The 21,705-nt window shown below is 39.9% G+C and overlaps 1 protein-coding gene across 2 annotated transcripts in view; it reads right to left on the bottom strand.

The window, feature by feature from the left end:
- Positions 1-579: 579 nt before the first annotated feature.
- Positions 580-21,705, bottom strand: part of LOC140746339 (uncharacterized) — a 31,395-nt gene continuing 10,269 nt past the window's right edge. The window contains exons 2-9 of one of the 2 annotated variants that reach the window (XM_073078446.1): positions 10,721-10,831; positions 9,791-10,040; positions 8,408-8,540; positions 7,728-7,842; positions 5,820-5,924; positions 3,800-3,895; positions 2,244-3,531; positions 580-2,067 (exon numbers count right to left, since the gene is read on the bottom strand). In XM_073078446.1, the coding sequence (XP_072934547.1) occupies positions 2,012-2,067; positions 2,244-3,531; positions 3,800-3,895; positions 5,820-5,924; positions 7,728-7,842; positions 8,408-8,540; positions 9,791-10,040; positions 10,721-10,831 (2,154 nt within the window). In that variant the 3' untranslated portion in view covers positions 580-2,011. The remainder of the gene's footprint in view (positions 2,068-2,243; positions 3,532-3,799; positions 3,896-5,819; positions 5,925-7,727; positions 7,843-8,407; positions 8,541-9,790; positions 10,041-10,720; positions 10,832-21,705) is intronic. The other variant, XM_073078447.1, reaches the window with a different exon arrangement.

Genomic DNA, 21,705 nt, shown 5'->3' with positions numbered 1-21,705 from the left:
TTTCACGTCAATGTACATTAGAAAACCGACGTTCAATTTCGTGCGGATGACAGATCTATTCTTGTTTTTGTCATGGCCTTTGTGTAATGGTTATCACACATATTTTTCATTCAAGATTAAATACTTTTAATATAATTTAGATAAGGAATATAAATAGGGAAAATAACATACTTAAATACAAATTTTTACTTTCTTGTTTTTTCCATGGTCTTTATATTCTCAAATTAACAAATAGGTTGTTGTTTGTTGTAAATGAAAAGATAGAATTATAGGAAGCCAGCAGAATTAGAGTCTGCCGAAAATATGTCCATTCTCGCTCTATGTCTAGATGAAATAGGAACAGAAAAAGATACGTGACGTCGTATCTATGACAAATTCACGCGTAAGTTCAAGTCTTATTTAAGCAATTATTTGCACCGGAATAAGTCATTGACTTGTGCGATCACTCGAGGGAGCATAAAATATACCATATCATGGATAGCAAGCAGGTAACGTTCTATCGAAGCAGAGATTTCGGCGCTTTACAACTCAAGCCCGTTAATAATAACTAAATTCATCCAATGATTGACATGATTGACAGTAACAAAGATCAATATTTGACAGTTTAAAATAGACAGAAAATCACAAATTTTGGTCTATGTAGGCAAGGCATTGGATAGAATTATTAAATCCATAACGGTAGTTAGAAAGCTGAATCAACATAGGGTTATGTTGTTTCATACGGCATGGTATGTAGAAATATATAGGGAAGTATGAAACAGCCTGGTAAGACTCGGTTTAGTAGCAACCATGACATCGGCTACACAAGCCAACCCTGACATTGACTTTCAAATAACTGGCCACTTCATACTAACCTGTAGATGTCATTATTATATAAATATTGTATATCTGTATTTTTAAAATATTTGCAAAGTGAGATTTTTTGTTTGATCGAAGCCACAGTTTAGCAATCATTATTTTATTTAATTCAACTTTAACTGACTAAAGACACCACAATAAATTTTGATATTGCAAGTATTTGCAACTCTACAATTAAATGTTTCTTTAAATGCAAGTTACTTTGAAAAATCTGCGACACTTTTATTAACATATTATGATATTAATTGACTAGCATTTTTAATCGCTTGAAATTATTTTAAACTGTATTTAAAATCACATTTTGACTGAAAAAAAAAACCCTAACATTTGTAATTTTTGAATGAAAATAGTTCAGGAATAATTTACATAATATACAATTTTTTAAATCAATTTTAGTCCAAATACTTTAACCATTTTTAGAGTACTTTAGAAGATCAAGTGTTGCCCAACTGTCATAACTTAGCACCTAAAACATCTGCTATTTCCTTTCTACGATAGTAGTTTAGTCCAGGATGGTACCAGATTTCGAAGATACGATCAAATAATCACTCGAATCACGACGAACATAGATATATGGATATAAAGCAATATATAAAAAATATTTTGTGAGTGCAAACATAATGACACAATTATTATTCGCCCAAGTAAGCTCTAGACTACCTGTTTTATTTACAAAGCGAAAATCCAGCTCGAACAGGTTTACTACAGAGTAAATACATTATCACCTCGCGGTACACATTGGACTGACCGGCCGCGCTCGCTCGCGACCTCCCGTCCGGAAATATTCACTTCACTGTTACAACACTCGCACTAGAATATACACCACTCTTTATCGCTTTTAGGAACAGTCATTTTAGCAGATCACGCATTCGGGTCGGCAAGCGCGTGGAAGAATTGTCACAATTTTACTAGAAAATATCATCAAAGCCACATCAGCTTCGTGCGGCGGAGCCTCCGAATGACAATCACTGCGCACTAAATATCACTTTGAATCGTAGAGGTAACCGTGTGATTATCAATATGATTCGGCGTTTCACCAAGTGTTCGACCCTCTAATGCCGCCACACACACAATATCTTTAACACCTACAGAGAAAACGGTTTCGTGAAACTCACAACACCTTCCGAGTTCAAGGCCTAGCGGGCAGCTCGCATCACTCGCTGAAGTAGCGCACCTTCCCGCCGCCGCAACGCACCACGTCGTCCCAAGCTGAAAACGTAAATGAATAACATCGTTAGTCTCGTAAACGGTATAGTTTATAGCTCCATATTAGACGCCAATGCTATGTAAGAATTAAGTAAGGCTGATATCAGCAAAAGGGATGTAATCCTGATGGATCGCGTGACTCATGTTATCTAGCCGGCTTGGACGTTTAGAATACGTACCGGCGCCGACGTAGTCGACGATCTGGTGCAGCTGCTGCGCGTGCGGCGGCGGCGCGCGCGGCGGCACGTAGCGCAGCGCCGCGCAGCCCGCGCGCACCGCCACGCCGCCCGCCGCGCCCCCGCCCCCGCCCGCCCCGCCCCCGCCGCCGCCGCCGCCCGCCGCCTCCGCCGCGTCGCGCACCAGGTCGCAGCGCGCGCGCCGCGCGGGCGCGCCCAGCAGCTGCTCGTTCACGTCGAAGCCGAACGTGACGCCGTCCATATCGCGCGGGCGCGCCGCCGAGTCGAGCAGCACGACGGGCGGGCGGCGGTCGGCGACCACGTCGGGCGCGGGCGGCTCGGCGCGCTCCTTGCGCGGGGCGGCGCGGGCGGGCGGCGCGGCGGGCTTGTCGCGCGCGCGCCGCGCCGCCAGCGCCGCGAGCGCGGGGTACTCGCCGTCGGCGGGCGGCGCGGCGGGCTCGGCGCGGCGCGCGTCCGGCTCGCCCTCCGCGTAGAAGTTGCACGACTCGATGAGGTCGGGGATGTTGTGTCTGGTGCGCGCGATGTCCGCGTAGGAGGCGTGCGGCGCGGGTGGCGCGCGCGCGGCGGGCGCGTCGGCGGGCAGCGAGTGCACGGAGTCGAGGTCGTCGTTGGAGTCGTTGCTGCGGTCGGAGGGCGCGCGGCGCGGCGAGGGCGGGCGCGCGCGGCGCGGCGGGTCGGCGGCGGCGTCGTCGGCGCGGCGGCGCGGCTTGCGCTTCTTGGTGACGGTCTGGAACTCGGTGAGCTCGGCGCCGGCCTGCGCGGCGTCGGGCGCGTCGGGCTCGCGGTAGTAGAAGGCGTCGCGCGCGTCGTCGCCCCAGGAGCGGCGCTCGGGCTTGGCGGGCGCGGGCTCGGGCCAGGGCTGCGCGCGCGGCTCGGGCTCGTCGGTGAGGTCCTCGAGTTTGGTGCGCGAAAGCTCCTCGAGCGACGAGGCGCGCTTCATCTTGTTCTCCTTGTCCTTCCGCCGCTCGGTGGAGCGCTTCTTGCCGCCCTTGTCGTCGGAGTCGTCCTTGTGCTTGGCGCGGCCGAGCTTGTGGCCGCGGGCGGTGTCCGCGTTGGACTCTATGAACCGCAGCACCTCGTTGAGATCCTTGTTGCCTTGGTAGCCGTCTATTTGGTGAGACTTTATGACAGTTTCGTTCTTTGTTGATTTTTTCCTTCGAGGTTTCTTGTGTTGACTAGATCCTGAGATAGGTGAACTGAACCCTTGTACTGCATTGCCGTTTTCGTCTAGAGATTTCTGTAAACGGTAGTGCACAGTGAGTATAGGCACCTGAATAGGAAGGAAAAATTATTATTAATAAACAGTATTTTACCTGTTTACACCGTAAGGACCCTTCACCAAAAAGGCTTCACAGTAATCACTACATTTTTTCATCAAGTGAAAAGATAAAATATTAATAAAATTGTTAGTATTCTAATAATCATAAGACAACCTAGTGTTCAAGGAACAAAACCACATGTTTAAAAATAGCAATTGTCACTTTTTCTGATATAAAAAAAGGTATAACTATATCAATAAACAGTTATAAATTCCTTGCCTTGTATTCGTCGGTTGCTGAAGAAGCCGTGGAGCCGTAGTTCGGTCGCGACAGCGGTAGCCCGTTGAAACTACTCGATATTACGCTGCGAGGCTGCTGCCAACAATTTGACTACGTTAATTAAGTCAGTCGCATGGCGGAATAAAAATAATAAAACTTGCAAATACATGCAGAATGGTGTAACTATATATTATATTTATGAGAAAAACGCAAAATAAACGTGCGTCAGGTTACTTCCATACTTTTCGATCGATACTACTACTATTAAGTAAAATGCATAAATTGATATAAGTTTCATTTCGCTTGCTGTAATGATTAGTTTATAAAATATATATCAATATTTGCTCGCATGTTTACATTAAAAGGCAAAAACTACAATTTTATTTCGTTTCGAAATCTTATATATAGATTAAAATAAAAAAAAACAAACGGGTTCAAAATCAATTAGTAAAAGGGGTCTAATTAATTATGGTCGAACATAATTGTATTGTTCGTAGTAGCGACGGAATTCCGCTGTCGGTGCCATCTATTGACTCACGTTTAAAACAATTCCTAACACCATTGTCCGATACTAACAATACCATAGTCGACGGTGTCGGCCAGTCGTCACAGACACGTAGCGTTAAGAAGCGGTACCTGGAGGTGCGCGTCGAGGGCGGGGTCGGGGTCGGGGGCGAGGGCGGGCGGCTCGGCGGGGGCGGGGGCGGGCGGCGCGGCGGCGGCGGCGGACGGCGCGGCGGCGGCCGGCGCCCACGCGCCCGTCAGGCTCGCCACGGCTCGGTAGCACGAGCCCAGCTGCAGCGGCTGCACCACACACCAGCTTAGTCGGCCGCGCACACTCACACACACACACACACATACGCTGTTTGTCCACCGCCATCACCGAGCCGATACCGATAATTAATGACGGCGCCGAAGTAGCGTACATACATTTACTATAGCCGCTTGTCCACCGCACGACCGTCAAGCGAACACAGTCATCCCTCCCGCCGATATTTCGAGTAGATCGGCGTGACCGCTAGGTCGCCACCGAGATTTTGCCGGACCGATGTGCCGGCAATATAAAACACATTGGAACTAGTCCATACACTGCCGTCATACACGTGACAGCTGAAACAAACTAAACCGCGGTGGACAAACTATCGCCGTCACGACATATTAAAATCGGCCCGAAATAATCTCGTTCTCGGTTTCGGCTCGGTGACGGTGCGGTGGACAAACGCCTTGCACACACACTGCCGCACTGCCGCGCGCTCCCACTCGCCTGCACGGCCCACACCACTGCCTAGCTTCCTTCGAGTAGGCACATTGCGCGCGATCCATTTCCATGCATTCTTGCGCTAACTTATCCCACATCGCTACAACTCGATGAGTCGCGATCAAAATATCTTAAATTGGAACTTCGCTTCGTTTCAACGAATAGCAATTTCCGAAGTTTCAACGCACGTATAAATCCATTAAATTATATCCATTAATTAAATCCATTTATAAAAACTATAATGGTTTCAAAAAAAAAAATCAAAACAACATTATTATGTTCTTAGTTTTAAAAAAATTCAATAGTAAAATTACATTACACCATATAATGTATATTTATATATGCGCATACTTTTTATTATATTACATATATTGTTATTAAAAAAGTACCAACCAACAAAAAACAATGGACAATCAAACACCCTTTGCATGGAATTAATTTGTTACAATTCGCCACACAATTAAATCGATCGAAAACTATGTGAGTACTAATAACGGTCATAGCAGACTGGCTACTTTTAGCATCGGCGATTCGCTATTTGGTGCATGCATCGACATCGCATCCCTTTTAGTGACTGTTTATGTTTGGTCGTCGTATCAGAAAGTCGCGTTTTAGCGTCTGTTTTAGCTGCATGGAAGCTTAAAAGTCAACTAAATGGTCGATCGCCGATGTCAAAAGTAGCATGTCCGCTGGTGCCGTAGTAGCAAAGCGAATGCAAAAACGAAATTAAAGTGATTACATCGAAATAATAAATTTATTTACCTTCGGATCGATCGCGACCGCCGACTGGGGGGAAGAAGACGTCGTGTTGCAACTGGCCACAACCTCCGGTGTTGTGATGCAAGTAAACGGTATAGCGGAATCGACCTGCGAAAAAAATACAAGAACCGAAATAACTTAACCTGTCCGACAGCCCAACATGCCACCGACTCATATTGAATTATTAAGAAAGGTAAAGCCTACCTCCTTATAGCAGTTACGAGACATTCCCGACGTGGACACTGATTTGTCTGAACTATCGCTATACAAAAGCAATTTGAGAGCGCTTTTATTAACGGCATTGTGCTTCTTGGCGTTACTCTCCGATGTGTTCGACTCTCTTTTGTGTTTACTCTTTTTTCTAGATCGTTTCGTCACATTACTATTGGCCCCAGAAGTGTAAGGTGTTATATTGTTATTGTTTTCTATTTCTTTTACCGTAACGTTATTAGTATCTTTTTGGGTAAGCGTGAAAAAGCTTTGAGGCAGGGTTAGAAAGACATAAGCGTTATTGGGTAGCTCCGCAAATATAAATTTATCTCTGTTAGCATTTTCTTTTAGTTCAACAGCACTTTCATCGGCAACGCTAAGTTCGGAGTGATTATTTTCGTTGGCAGTATTGATTTTAGCCTCAATATCTTCATCAAGATTTGCTTTATTTCCATTACACTCATTACTTGCAACCAAACTATCATCGGAACGAATTTTAGCGTTAATGTTATTCTCTACACTCTTTAGAAATTTCTCTTGAACTGCTAAATGTTGCAAAAAATCATCCATATGGCCTACACTTTGTTTACTTGGTGGTATATCCTTTAATTCTATTTCGTTTTCCCAAGCCTTCTCTTTAGCATTGCTTTCATCGACAATTCCTTTACTGTCATGGTCTGCTTTGGAAGAGTACTTTGGAAATACAGCGTGACATCTTGTGCATTTCGCTTTCTGAATTTCAAAAGTTTCCGATACTTCTGCGCGATGTAATTTAGCAATTTCATTTTCTATTGCAATATTTTTTGACAATTCATCTTTGTTCGGATCGTAACTGGCGTTCGTAACATTGCGGTATTCCAAATAAGAATTACGTTCTACTTCAGAAATTACACTTGAATTTTGTTCTTTATTAGTACTACTTTCATGGAATGTATGGTTTTTGTTAGTAGTGCTAGCAGTGTTAGGTTTACATAGCTCTTTAGACTGGAATAAGGAGGTATTCGGTGTCCCTATGGTAGTTTTTCTAAACTGTTTCGGAGACGATGGCAAAGAATTCGGTGGAATTAAATCGTACCCTACTTGTTCCCTGTATTTTTTTCTAAGGTTCATTACACTCTCAGTGTCCATATTATTATTATACAAGCCGAATGCCGATTGCGATATTAATGGAATGCTATCTTTTTCATTGATCTTAGAGTCAACGTCTGTCACTTTATTTTCAGCGACAGAGCTCGGAGGTGACGAGTCTCGAGTTTTCGCCAACGACACGGAGGCGGAACCCTCGCCGGCTACTCGCGACGCACCGTTGTGCATGTAGGAACTCAACAACGGTTTCATGTCGTTCAGGCCCTCGTACCAATTTTGAACGGTGCTAACCCACTGTTGGCTCACTGTGTCGCACTCGATGGGCGTTTTTTGTTTGATCGTTTTATTTTTTTGCGAATCATTCGATCGCCTTCGGCCGCGCGGTACACCATCGCCCTCGGGGCGCGCACCACCGCCGGGGGCGGGCCGCCGCGCGTCGGGCCGCGTGGAGCGGATCGCGTTAATGAGCTTCATCTGGCTCGAGACGGGCGCGACCGCTGACGCGGCGGTTGACGCGGCGCTTGGCGCGGGCGCGGGCGCGGCGGCCGGCGCGGGGGGCGCGCGGCGCGGGCGGCGGGCGCGCGGCCGGGCCGCGGCCGCGGCTGTCGTACGCACCTGCTGGTTGGAGGCGGTGGTGGTGGTGACCGCGCGGCCCGAACACACGCTGCCGCTGCCGATCTCTAGCGTCGCGCGAGCCGTGTACGTCATCGGGAACGTCGGTTTACTCCGTCTGCAAGCATTGCACACTGTTACGACACTTCGATACGTCATTCGCTCGGGGTCGAGCTTCGCTTTAAACTAAAATCACGAGGATCATTTTTTTGACATTAAGTCAGTCTTAAGTCAATTTAATTATAAGGGGCACTTTAACCAAAATGGCAGCAGCTGTTATGCAGTGCAATACATTATTTGAAAATGTTCTTTTATGGAGATCTCCCGCCACGTTAAGTGATCATGATTACTTAAATACTAATGTCGCCATTTTCAGAATCCTAGCTAATCCATTACTATCCCACTGCTAGGTATGAGTCTTCTATCAGAGTAAGCGGAAATTTAGACCATAGTCCATCATACTGGTCAAAAGCAAATGGCTAGACTTCATAGCTTCTCAAGCGCGCATGTTTCCTCACAAGATTTCAACAAATGATAATTAATTTCTAAGAGGCACATTTCTTTAAAAAATTATATGTAGTGTCTAAAATTCGAACTCAGAACCTACGTCAGAACAGATGGTTTACCACTAGATAATGACTGCTTATTACAGAGTAGGTGTTCGTATAAGAACGCGTGCGTACCTGGCGAGCAGGTCGAGGTCGGGCCCGTTGGCGTCGCTGGCGGACACGCGGCGCTCGGCCAGCGGCGGCGGGTTCACGCAGCGCACCGTCGCCAGGTAGCCGCCGCGCGCCGGCTCCTCGCTCAGCAGCGACGCTGAGGGAAACAGGATATTTTATAGCAATAGTATTAGATTTCATTTGGGGTGTGCGAGTTATTTGAACTTACGCATTATTCGAGTATTTTAAATTGAGAATTTGTTAATATTTCGATACACCATATAATGGAACAGAAATTGGAAACAATAGAAAATCCACTGATACATCGATAATTCGCGAATTGTTCGAATTATTCGAAAATTGAAGGTGGTAGAACCCTCTTTAGTTCGACTTGAGAGGCACCACCGACACACCTATTTCTGCCTAATAGCAGCAATGTTAAACATTGTTGTATTCTGGCTTAAAGGGTGTGGCAATGGAGACATACTTTTCTGAGGCGTTCCATCTTAGTCCTCAGGAGTAGCGGCGCATCTGTGACCGACCTCAGGTAGGAATGTCTAATCCTATCTGGGGTTGATTACAGATGTCCATATCCAGTTGCCACTTACCATCAGGTGAACTGCATGCTCGTCTGCTACTCCTATGTCATAAAAAAAAAACCCTATAAACATAGAGTGTGTCAAGAGCGTGCTGTGCCATACAGAACAGTATTTTCCCATAGGTATAAAGTGTATTCACGTATTTTATCTATCGTAAAAAAGACATGCAGATACAAGCCGTGCCCGTATAATGTGAAGGTACCACCATCTTCACCTATATGTTATAACAACAGTGAAGGCGAGAGAACTATACGTGGTTCAACATGGTAGGCACCGCCGATGCACCTAATTAATGTTAATTGTGTTTGTATTGCGTTTTAAGGGGCTTGGCAAAGAAGACACCCTTATCAGGCGTTCCAACGTAGTACTCAGGGGTAGCAGTACATTTGTGACCAACGTTGGGGAGGAACTTAATTTTATCTGGAGTTATTTACAGATATCCATGGGTGGAAGAATCATATTATCAACAGGTTGACTGCACGTTCGTTTATTAAATCTTCAATCGCATAAAAATATGCACATACCACGTGGGTCGACAGTCGATAATTTTAAGAATATAGTTTACCTGTTTATATTAATAATTATGCACTGTTCGTACAGTGTCGACGTAGGAGTGCAGACGTAACCGGTGGAGACGTAACCGAAACTTCAGTTTTGAGTGTATGTCGAGAGTATCGTAAGTATACGTGTTGTGTGCGTACATGTGTCGACGCCGCAGGGCAGGCAGAACCAACCGGTGACAACAACACAGAACTTCAGTTTTGAGTATGTGTTGAGAGTATCTTAAGTATACGTGTCGTGTGCGTACATGTGTCGACGCCGGAGGGCAGGCTGCCGCCGTGGTGCGCGCGCGCGGACACCTGCGCGGGCGGCTGGTGCGGCGGCGCGCGCGGGCGGCGCGGCGCGGGCTCGGCCGCCATCGCCGCCACCAGGTCCTGCAGGCTGTTGGACTGCAGCTCGGGCCGCGCGCGCCCGCCCCGCCGCGCCCCGCGCCCCGCGCTCAGACCGCGCGCCGCCTCGCACGCCTGCTCGTCCTGCTCCACCTCGTGCAACAGCTCCTGGAACACCCAACACGACGTAATGTAGCATTGTCATAGTGCAAAGATAAAAAATAGGTCAAGTAAAATGTCCAGATTTTGCGATTATAGTTGGGACAAATAAATATTACGAGTTATATACATTTTGAAATTCAAATTATCACAAACTACTTGTCGTACAAAAAATACATAACTAAGAAATAACGTCTGTATCATACATATAAAACAGTAACATACATGGCAAAAATAAACGTTAGTACCCGTGATAGCCTGAAAATATGTTTTTTTTCTATAAAAAATACTATTACATGTCTGCAAATAATGACAATGACATGTTAGCGGTATAAACTGACAGATATGGCGGTAATGCAGCCACAATCAAATTATCAAGTCTAAGAACTTACAGAGCAGTTTTCTACCGGACATGCATTTGAAGACTCGCGAAACCACGGTGTTCCGCGGTTATGAAGCCGCCACGCTACGACGGCGCCGCAAATTCGACGATCATATTCAAAAATCGGGTTAAGAGATCGATTCAAGTCGCCTGCCGGTTAAATTGGCATCAATCTTTTAAACACTTTCATATTCCGTTCGATATAATACCTAATAATATGTTGCGATTCCACGAACGCGCGCAAAAGCAGCAGAAAACCGCTCCATGACTTCTAAGCCTACGAGTTATACTTCACGTAATTGCTTACTTTAAATAAGCTGCTCTTTCCCTCTCGATCCTTGGGACATTTGTACGTGATAGCCTCATCTAGCAGCGCTCGCAGTTGCCCATCGTCCAACGTCTCCACGTGTTTGTTATTCTGAAATTAAACAATTTGTAAAAATTAATAATTTTCCTATACAGCAAATATTAATCTAATATTACAAAAATAATAATTCAGGGAAACAATGGAATTGTAAAAAAATTTAATCAGTGGTTTCAATTATGAAATGGTTGTTTTTATATACTTTTGCGTTATGTTTCTGTATATTTCTAGACGCGTTTTATAAAGTACTAAATATATAATCACTTATTTAAAAATTAGGACACATTATATACATGTCTAGTCCAAGCAAAGACCATAATACATATGACACATTTGGATAGTGAAATCATAAAATTTTCATTTATTTTTCATTCAACTTTAAACATAGGCGGAGGCGCGGACAGAAATTAATTTTATTCTTGTCATACCCCACCGAAACAACCTAAAGGTCCTATCCTATCATTAGTATAAATAATGTTTAGGTATAAATAAAACAATAAAAACTATGCCGTTTCCCGATAACGTATTACGTGAAGATAGCGGTTATCTGTCAATTTGCTTGTTACATCACAGTAAAATGAGAATATTTTGAGCAAGCACGTAACGACGCCGCTCATTTTTTTTATCTAAAGTTTATAAAATACTAACACATTTGACTGTTATTTTATGACAGTCTGCTTGGAAATTGTACAGTAGTTGAGAAATTAAGCTTGGCCACTATGGGCATCTTAATTGAGAGTTGCAAGAGCTTCAATCTTGTCTCTTAAACTACTGAACAGTTATTCCAATTTGTTGCTACAGCAACGGACGAGCCAATGATTTTATTGGTCTGCCAAAAGTCGAATTTTTACGCGTTAGAACTACTTTATAGTCATAGAACAGATTGACCGCAATTTTGATCACTACATAAATACTAAAATTATGAGTTGCTCAAGCGAGTGTAGTCAATTGACGGTGAGCCTTTTTTACAATATAGTTAGAAGTAGCTAATGAGCATGCAGTCCACCTGAAGGAAAGTGGCTACTGCCGTCCATGGACACCTGCAACCAAATCTGAGTTTGGCCATAGATGCGTTGCTAGCCCAGCCTCAAAGTTAGAACGATTCGGATAATTATGTCTCCCTTATCACACCCTTCAAAGCGGAACACAGCAGCGTTTAACAAGGCTATTAAAAAGCAGAAATATGCTCCGGAGTTAAATCACAAAGAATTCTAACCTTCAAAAACATACTGACCAATGAATAAAAATAAACATTACTATTTTCATTTCAGTTAATTAGCTTATCTTAAAACGACTAATTTAAGATCATATAAGACTACATATCGCTTCGTAACATAGTTATGAAATAATACAAGCGAGTGTTATCACTAACCTCTCATAGCCACGGTCACGAACAATGATTTTTTTTATTGATTCATATCTACACAACACTACATCTATCGCGATAATGAAATAATATTATTGTTAGGTGTTCACCGCGGCCTTAGATACGGAAAACCGTTCATAATTAATTTTCACTGGCATTACATTTCAATAAGAAAAGAACTAATAGTCCAAGAACGTTTTGAAATTCGGCCTCATAATATTGAAGTTAAGAGTATCAAATCCCAATCGCAATCCGGATTCAAAAAAGTTTTAACGATGAAGAATAATATAGTGATATGCATAAGAGTCCTGTAGAAAAATCTCAAATATATGAGGAGGCCACAGTACTAATCCGAACTATGGTTTGAGGGGACACCGATGCTCAGCAGTTGAACATTAATGGATTGATGACAAATACGATACATAGTTGTTTTATTTGTTGAATTAAACAATTTGCACCGACACGGTGACCTATAATTCCATTATTTGTATTCCAATTTGTCATAAAACTGCAGCGTGTCAAAGTACGACTACCGGAGGAGTAGTTTTGGTGTTCCAGTCGATTGAGTGCAGATTCATTTAAATCAAGGTTGCAAGTGTACCGTGGAACGCATAATGGCCCTAGCAGACTAGCTACAATCGCCAAAACGCCATTTATTTTGGCGATTGCATCGATGCTGCATCAAGTTCTGGCGACTGGCTGCGTGTGGTCGCGGTATTCACAAAGCGTTTTGGCGACTGCATCAATGCTGCAACGCCCTTTTCGCATTCAGTTACTGCATCAAACGTCCAAAAGTAGCTAAATCGTAGTCCAAATGTAGCTAAAAGTTGCACGTCTGCTGAGGCTCTTAATCTTAACAAAATGCAATGACACTTTTTTAAACACTGTAGACTGTTGTTTTATATTATGTTTGTGAATTTGTACAACGATATTCTTGCAGAAATTAAATGTTTGAGGAACTTCTAAACATTTAATAGCTATTAAGATTGAAAATGTTTTCGAAGACGGAAACGTCTTCTTACACGTAACCATATTTGGGTCGGTAATAAGGAAAAAAGAAAACAAAATTGGAACGACGCCCGTACTAGTAACCACTGATTTCACCTCAACGATAAACAATTAATTAGTGTTAGAACTGTGAAGAGCATCATGAGACTAGAATTCTGACATAATCCTCGGGATGCTGCGATATGTGTTTCCGATTTTACGTATGGAAAGTTGCCAAAATCGACGCACTATCCGAGACACGCTGTCTTGCTTGCGCTGCGGTAAGGTGCGGTCAACGCGGTTTATGATTTGAAAGTACAAAAAAAGCATGAGCATGAGAAGGATTAGGCCACCGCGCTGGACACGTGCGGTTTGGTACACAAGATTCCTTGCGATTTTTCCTTCATCATTAAAGCGAGCGATGATTACCTTTCGCGAAAAAATAACAATAATCTAAAAGTAAAAATCTGTCTAAAAATGAGTTTCAGATTTAGCTCATAATGATGCTCATATGCACGATATACATTAAATAATTACGAGTCACACAATTTTTATTGATTTGTTATGTATTTGTTATTATATCTCCTATAAAAATAGGTACATTCATTTTGAATTTCGCGGTAGTGCAACATCCATACTGGTCATTATATAGGAACCTACTTTAGTTTCATTTATATTTATAAAACTTCATTTGTATATATTTAGTTCTGTTTGCTCAGTTAAAATTTGTTTCAACGTATACAAAATATTTTATTAATTACGTGAAAAAGTATATATCCTTTGTACGTATCTAAGATTACTTTAATTATAAAAAGAAAGTATCGTCTACGTAATTAATTATAATTACCAGTGATATTAAGAGTTAAACAAGCGGTGTGCGAAAATAACCGTTAGGTTCCACGTTAACTTGTAATGTTTAGACTTTTTTGCCACAGTTAACGTTATGCGCTTAATTAAGATTAACCAATATCAGGAGGATAGTTTAGACAGCTAATTTCACATAACAATTAAATTCTTAGAAAGTCCAATAATGTTTTACATATTTTTCGATGTGCAAAATTCTTTGTAATGGCTGCTAACCACGCTATTTCACGAAAAGGAAAAAACGTGGGTAATTGTATTACATAATGTTTCTTTTACGACAACACTTGACCAACTTTTACCCTCTTTTCCTTCTTTTAAAGTTGTTTGGGGAGCTATGTACCTTCACACGAAATAAAAAAAAACGAAATAATAAAAAAATAAAACATTAACACAAAAATCATTGGCGCAGAAGTGGAGTGTAAAATCAAGATTATCATAAGTATTCAAAGACAGTAATTATATATATTAAAAATACATTAGCTACCAACATCTAATCGGATAGTAAACAGTACTTAAATTGAGATCTTATAATCTAATGTAGCGAAACCACAAGTCAATGTAATAATTTGAAGATCTATAAGAGATTTTTGATAGATGCTTCTATAACATATACATACATTTAATAACTTGAAATGAAGTTAAACCAAAATAAGGGTTCAGTTACATTTACAGACATAGAAGGTCCAGCCAGACGTATGTCCCGACACTATTGTGTGTGATGTCTACCAATTTCAAAGTAAACGAATAATTGAATATTACTACGCTTATTCACTATATTAAGTATGTATGAGGTCGGGATCCCGGCCGCAGCAGTCCCTCGGTCAGGGTCAGGCCAGGAGCCTCGGTCGGGACGCGAATCGATGATCCGCCCTTGTCCCATTAAATACGCACTTCCGTTCAACAAAGCCCTCATCTTGTAACTTCCCAAATTATTTCACTCGAATTTCCGTACCGCTTAGTAAATCTATTTTTGAAGACTGGTCACTTATGAAACAATTTTATAGTCAAGTTCTATCTGTTCTATAGTGACCGACCTCAGGTAGGAATATCTAATCCTATCTGGGGTTAATTACAGATGTCCATGGGTGGCAGTAACCACTTACCATCAGGTGGACTGCATACTCGTCTGCTACTCCTATATTATAAAAAAAGTCCACCTGATAGTTCGAGATCTGCTACCCATGGATATCGGTAACCAACTCCACATAGAACTGATTCTACCTGAATCGATTTCAGATTGCGTTATCACTCCTAAGGATTATAATGATTGCCTCAAATGCAAATGAGTCGGCATATACACTATTCCACTGAAACGCGGAACTGCTACACAATAGAAATGTGTATATTGATCATACTTCCCCGGACTAACTACTAATTACTGGTTCTACTATCTATCCTACTACATTTTTAATTAATAGAAGTCGCAAAGAGGCATACACGCATTCATCCTTTACTAAGTGGTAAGTGTATACCAAACAGAACAAAAGTCATCTTCCAAGATAATCAAACTTGAGAACTTTTTTGAAGAACTCTCAGGCATGCGGGTTTCCTCACGAAGTTTTACTTCACCGTTTCAGCGAGTAATGATTGATATCTATTCTACTATATCTATAACTTTGAACAATCAAGAGGTGCGTGTCTGGGACTTTTACCTCGAATTCCCTGATTTAAAAAACAAAGTTTCTAACCACTTGGGCTAGCTTATGAAATCAGAAAACATCGTCGCAAACAATAATCAAATATAAACAATAGTATAAACATCCTATAATTTTGATAAAGGTATGAAGTTTCTGGGTCATCCAAAAAGAACGTTATCATCTTTGAAACAATTAAGATACACTACGTATCGGAAAAAGAACAGCTGACGGAATATTGAAACAATAAACTGTATGTTACAATAGGGATTGCGTGTCTAATTCGTAGCAAATTCCTAGAAATTTTTAGGATCTAAATAGAGATGCGCTAGATATTTTTACGATAAACTGCAGTGTTGGAGACTTGCCAATCAGTTTTTGAGGTTCTGCAGGTATGATTAGCAGATCAAAAGGCTAGACGTTCAAAATTACGTAATACGTAACAAATAATACAAAAATAAGTAATATTCCATTGAAGACATGTGTACAATTAAATAAATGAACATAAATTGCGAGAATAAAACAAAATACTATGTTAAATTGAGTAAAACATGTTTCTCCGCTTAAATATGAGTCGATACAATATTTATTGCGATTATGCGATTAATCTCTATTAACTGGACATATTTTTTGGCGCAACGTACACTTATAGTCCAGTACATTTTTTTTTCACCGCGCCAAGTCAAAGTTGAGGGAAAAATAGTAAAAAAATTAAAATCTAAAAACATCCCTATTTTTTTCATGGTTTCTTTACATCTTTTAACCAATTTACATTTCAATATGATAGACCAACTATCTGACAGTATTTAACAGAAAAAATAAACACTACATCACCAAATTTGTACCGCAGTTAACGAAAGAAAATGAAGAGGGCTGAATTTCGCAAAAAATCTAAAACAATTAATAAAGATAATGCAAAAACGGTGACACTTTTACCAAGATATTTTTTTTTCCCAGAGAGGTCAGATCCTCACCTATGTTCTCCCCAAGTTTGTCGTGGTACTTACGGGACACCCTGTATATATAAAGATATAAACAGACAGCCCGTGTGCGCGACTGTTACGGCAGATAACACGTCGCGTATACATTGTATACTTTTTGTCTGGCACGGCACGTGTCTGATACGCTCTGTTACGCGGCAGCCCCTGATTGTCTTTAAAAAAAAACACACTCTGCTGTCACTACTGGTTTAATGTCTTTAAAAACTACAGAGAAATTATCCCCTCACTTTTCTTTTATAATGTTAAAACTTAAATGTTTCGCGGACGCGGATTACGTGCAACTGCCGGCCACATGGTTGCAAGGCGTTATATAGTAATTAAGAATGATGAGGTCGGCAGTATATTGCTTAGGAATATTGAATATAACATCTCCCCCCCTTAAATGAAGCTTTATCCTTTTTAAGGTTGAAGCGGAGTTAAAAGAAAAGAAAAATGAGGTTTACATCGAGATTCATCCTTATAAAATATAAAGAAAAGGTTTAATTTATCGTTGCATCAATTATAAGTAAACAATTAAGTAATAGTCACATTAACTTATTATTATTTAAATCTTAATTCGATAATTTTGAGACATTTATATGTATTTAATTTATTACATACATATTTAAATAAAGCATTTTAACAATAGTTCGATAGGTAGTTGAAAATAATTGAAAAAAATATGAAAAGTAGTTATAAGTGTAAATAGCAAGAGAACATTTCAGTATATAAGAAAATTCAGTAATATTATTTAAATTTTAAAATACTAAATACAAATGTATTAAATATTTGTTGTTACTCAAGTGACGATTTGAAGTATAGAGGTTTTCAGGCTCCGAGGAATTGGTAATTTCTTTTATCTCAACAGAGTTTGATATCTTCGATTTAGTTTTATGAGCCTCTTTGTTATAGCATTGATTAAAAATTGGAATACAGCATCCGGAATTATTATTTTAGTTTTTGAAACATTTATAAATAAGAATACAATTAGTATACAGGTGAATGTAGAATAATAAGGGCCATATTTAACAAAATGAGATTCCTTTTCTATATTATTTAATTCTTGTTCTAAATTATTTAGCTGACGATTATTATGTTTTAAAGAATATAAATTTATTCTACTTAAGGAGATAGGAGATAAATATGGTAAACTTTCATTAAATAAGTCCCTTTTACAACAGTCATCTGCTGTTATATCAAAATTTATCTAAAGGAGATTTTATAACAGAAACATAGGAATTGGAAGGATTTGCCGACAATAGAATGGTCGACAATATCATTATTACAACGAATGGTAAGCTTATTTGGCATAGACTGCACGAAAATCCATTTATTATTTTTTAAATTTTTGCTAAATATCTATTTGGCCATATAAAATTTTAGAATTACATTCAGAGGATAACGAAAGTAAGACGTAAGACGAAGAAGACCTCAGTAAGAATTTTGGACTCGCAGTTTGAATTAATTAAACAAGAATAAATTGTAGTTAGTTCATAAATAGAAAGGTTGCTATCAATAATTTTGCATTTATCTAACGTGTCCGACATAGCATAATGCATCCTGTCGTCACTTAGAGAAATAAATGAGTTAGAAGGTTGAATTAATGCGAATGTTTTAATAGATTTTTCGTTTATGATATGCAATAAAGACGTTAATTTATTGTTGGCAGATTGAATTTTTATGGCAATAGAAATGTTGTAAGTTTTTAATTTCAAGATGTGTTACAATAATAAATACAACAAAACATTATAATGATTAAAGTAATATAAAAAAAATAATGAAATAATATATCTTTATTTTAAATTAAATATAAAAATATTTAATAATATTATTTTAGATTGAATTAAGATATAGCGGGTTTAATTTCATTTGTGTGATATTTAATTTTTTTCCGGCCTATTTGTAAGGTCACGTTATGTTTGTTATGGACTTTAATTATTTTATATGGACCCTTCCAAATGGGTGATAATGCTTTACGAAGTCTATGGTGATGCTTTAGATATACCATATCTCCTACTTTATATGTTGTTTCACGAGAACTAATGTCATAATATTGTTTAGATTTTTCTTTACTGTTGATAATATTTTGAATAGCTTTTTCGCGACTGAAACGCATTCTATATTGTAATGCACGGATATATTCGTGATAAGTTGTATTACTTACTGATTCATATAAGGAGCTAGGGATACTGGGTTTATAACCGAATAATAGTTCGTGAGGGGTATAATTGGTTGTACAATGCGGAGTAGTGTTATAAGCGAGTATCGCTGTAAATAGATAACAGTGCCAATCGTTTTGGTTTTCATTTACAAACGATTTTAGATATTCTTTCAAGGTTGCATGTGAGCGCTCAAGGGCACCATTAGTTTGGGGATGATACGGGGTAGTAAATTTTGCTTTTACTTTTAATATATCAGTTAGTTGTTTAAATAAATCTGATGTAAAGCAAGTACCTAGATCTGTTAGAATATTTTTTGGGAAACCGAATAGAGACATGAAATGAACCAGATTTCGTGCTATTTCTTCGCTAGTGGCTGTAATCATTGGATAAGCATTAGTGAATTTTGTTAAGTCATCTTGTAGAGTCAGAATAAATTTAAAATTTTGAAAACCTGCTTCGGGTAATGGACCTACGACGTCAAGCGCTAGGCGTTCAAACGGTTTAGTAGAGGTAGAAGTTATCTCCATTGGAGCTTTATTAGATTTTCTTAGCGGTTTATTAATTTGACACAACCTACATTTTTTAACATAGTTTTCAATGTCGGAGCGTATACCTTTCCAGTAGTAGCTTGATTTAATCCGTTTATACATCCTTTGTGATCCGGGGTGACCGGCAATTGCGGAATCATGGTTTTCCTTAAGAATTTTAGGGATTTCTACAGGAGTAGGATAGATTAATTGATTTTTATAGATATTAATTTTAATATTAGTATTGTGGAATATATATGAAATCATGTTGTAAATTTTACTATAAGCTAATTTAGAAAAGGGGTCAGAGAAATCGGGAAGTGCAAGATCTGTAATGTCTGAATTTTTGATTAGAATATTTCTTAGTTTCATTAATAAATTATAAACATCTCTCAATTGCGTCTGTTCATAATGATGAACTTTAGTGAATAGAAAATAGAAATTTTTGGATTTATCATTGACGTGAAATATTGTATGAGGTTCGCGTTCTGAATTTAGTATATCAGCCGTGTTATCTAATTGAGACAGGATTTCTTCGCAATGGGGCATAGAATAGTCAAAATCTAAAGAGACTGGGCATGCGATTGTATTTAATTTGGATAAATGCAGTCCTTGAGTGCATTCTTCAATTATAGTATTAGAATTAGGAGTTTTGTTAGAAAATTGAGCTTTAAAATATTGTTCATAAGAAAAATTATTTAGACTATTGATATCGACGAGATTTACGGGATAGCGTGATAACGCGTCGGCATTTGAGTTTAGACGACCTTGTTTATATACGATCTCGTAGTCATATTCTTCGAGTTTAAGGCGCCAACGAATGAGTCTGCTACCTGGATCCTTGACGTTAAAGAGCCACACAAGTGGTCTGTGATCGGTTATAATTTTGAACTTATAGCCATAAAGGTATGGACGAAAGGTCTTAACCGCAAATAAAATTGCCAGTAATTCCTTCTCTGTCGTAGAATAATTTCCTTCTTGTTTATTTAATGTCCTGGACGCGTATGCTATCGGTTTATCTTTTCCTACTATGCCCTGGGAGAGAACTGCGCCTACGGCGTAATTACTTGCATCTGTAGTGACTATAAAAGGCTGCGAAAAATCCGGATATTGGAGAAGTGGAGCTGTGATTAGTTTTTCCTTCAATAGTTCGAATGCATTTTGTTGATCTTGGCCCCAGTGAAAAGTAACATCCTTTTTTAACAAAGAAGTAAGCGGTTTAGTGATTTTAGAAAAGTTATCGATAAAGCGACGATAATAGCCAATCAGGCCTAAAAATGATTTTATTTCCTTTGGATTTGATGGGGCTGGATAGGAAGAGACTGCTTTGACCTTGTCTGGGTTCGGGGATACACCTTTATCGGTAATGATGTGTCCAAGGTAAGATACTTCTCGACGCAAAAATTCACATTTATCGGGTTGTAGTTTTAAATTATATTCTCTGAATCTATCGAATACTAATTGTAGTTTGTTTATGTGTGTAGATAAATCGTGGCTATAAATAATGCAATCATCTAAGTATACATAGCAATGGAGGCCTTGAAGACCTGAAAGGACGGTATTCATAAGGCGTTGGAAGGTAGCGGGCGCATTTTTGAGGCCAAACGGCATTCTGGTGAATTCGTAGTGGCCTGATGTGCCGTTAGTATTAATAATAGTAAATCCGGTTTTGGATGCATCTTCAGGATTTAATTCTACTTGATGGAAGCCAGAGACTAAGTCCAATGTAGTAAAATATTTTGAATGCCCTAGTTGATCTAAAATATCGGTTATTAACGGTATAGGGAAAGTTTCGTTAACGGTTACGTCATTAAGGCGTCTGTAGTCAATTACAATACGCCACTTTTTTACACCTGAAGCGTCCAATTTCTTGGGTACTACCCAAACTGGGGCACTCCAGGGAGAGATAGAAGGTCGTATAATTTTTTGGCTTAACATTTTTTTTATTTGCGAGTCGACTTCTTCTTTATGGCAATCAGGAAAACGATAAGATTTAACATTAATAGGTGCGGCATTTCCGGTATTTATTGAATGTTGTATGGCATTTGTATGCGTGAGAGGATCACCTTCTAGGTAGAATATATCTGAATACTTGGAACAACAATTTAGAAGGGCTTGCTTCTCTTCTGAGTTAAGATGTTCGTGTCGTATTAAATTAAGAACGCGATCAATACGATCTGAGGGTGAGGACGAGATTGTGTTTATCATTTCGGTGCTGGGAATTATTTTTGAAATTTCTAAAAAATCAATTGGGGTTAAATTAACTTTGAATTCGTTAATACGAACTTCGGATTCTGTTGTATTTAGCACGGAAACATTAACACGGTTATTTGGTTTTAAAGACACAATACAATTAGCGACGTAAACGCCATCACAGACGCTTTGATCTAAAATGAGCGCTTCACGCA

Source organism: Epargyreus clarus, unplaced genomic scaffold, assembly GCF_041222505.1.
Source record: "Epargyreus clarus isolate Ecla_fem2 unplaced genomic scaffold, WU_Ecla_fem_2.2 ptg000012l, whole genome shotgun sequence".
NCBI lineage: Eukaryota > Metazoa > Arthropoda > Insecta > Lepidoptera > Hesperiidae > Epargyreus > Epargyreus clarus.
Note: the sequence above shows the minus strand (reverse complement) of the source record. Positions and strands in the feature narration are given on the sequence as shown.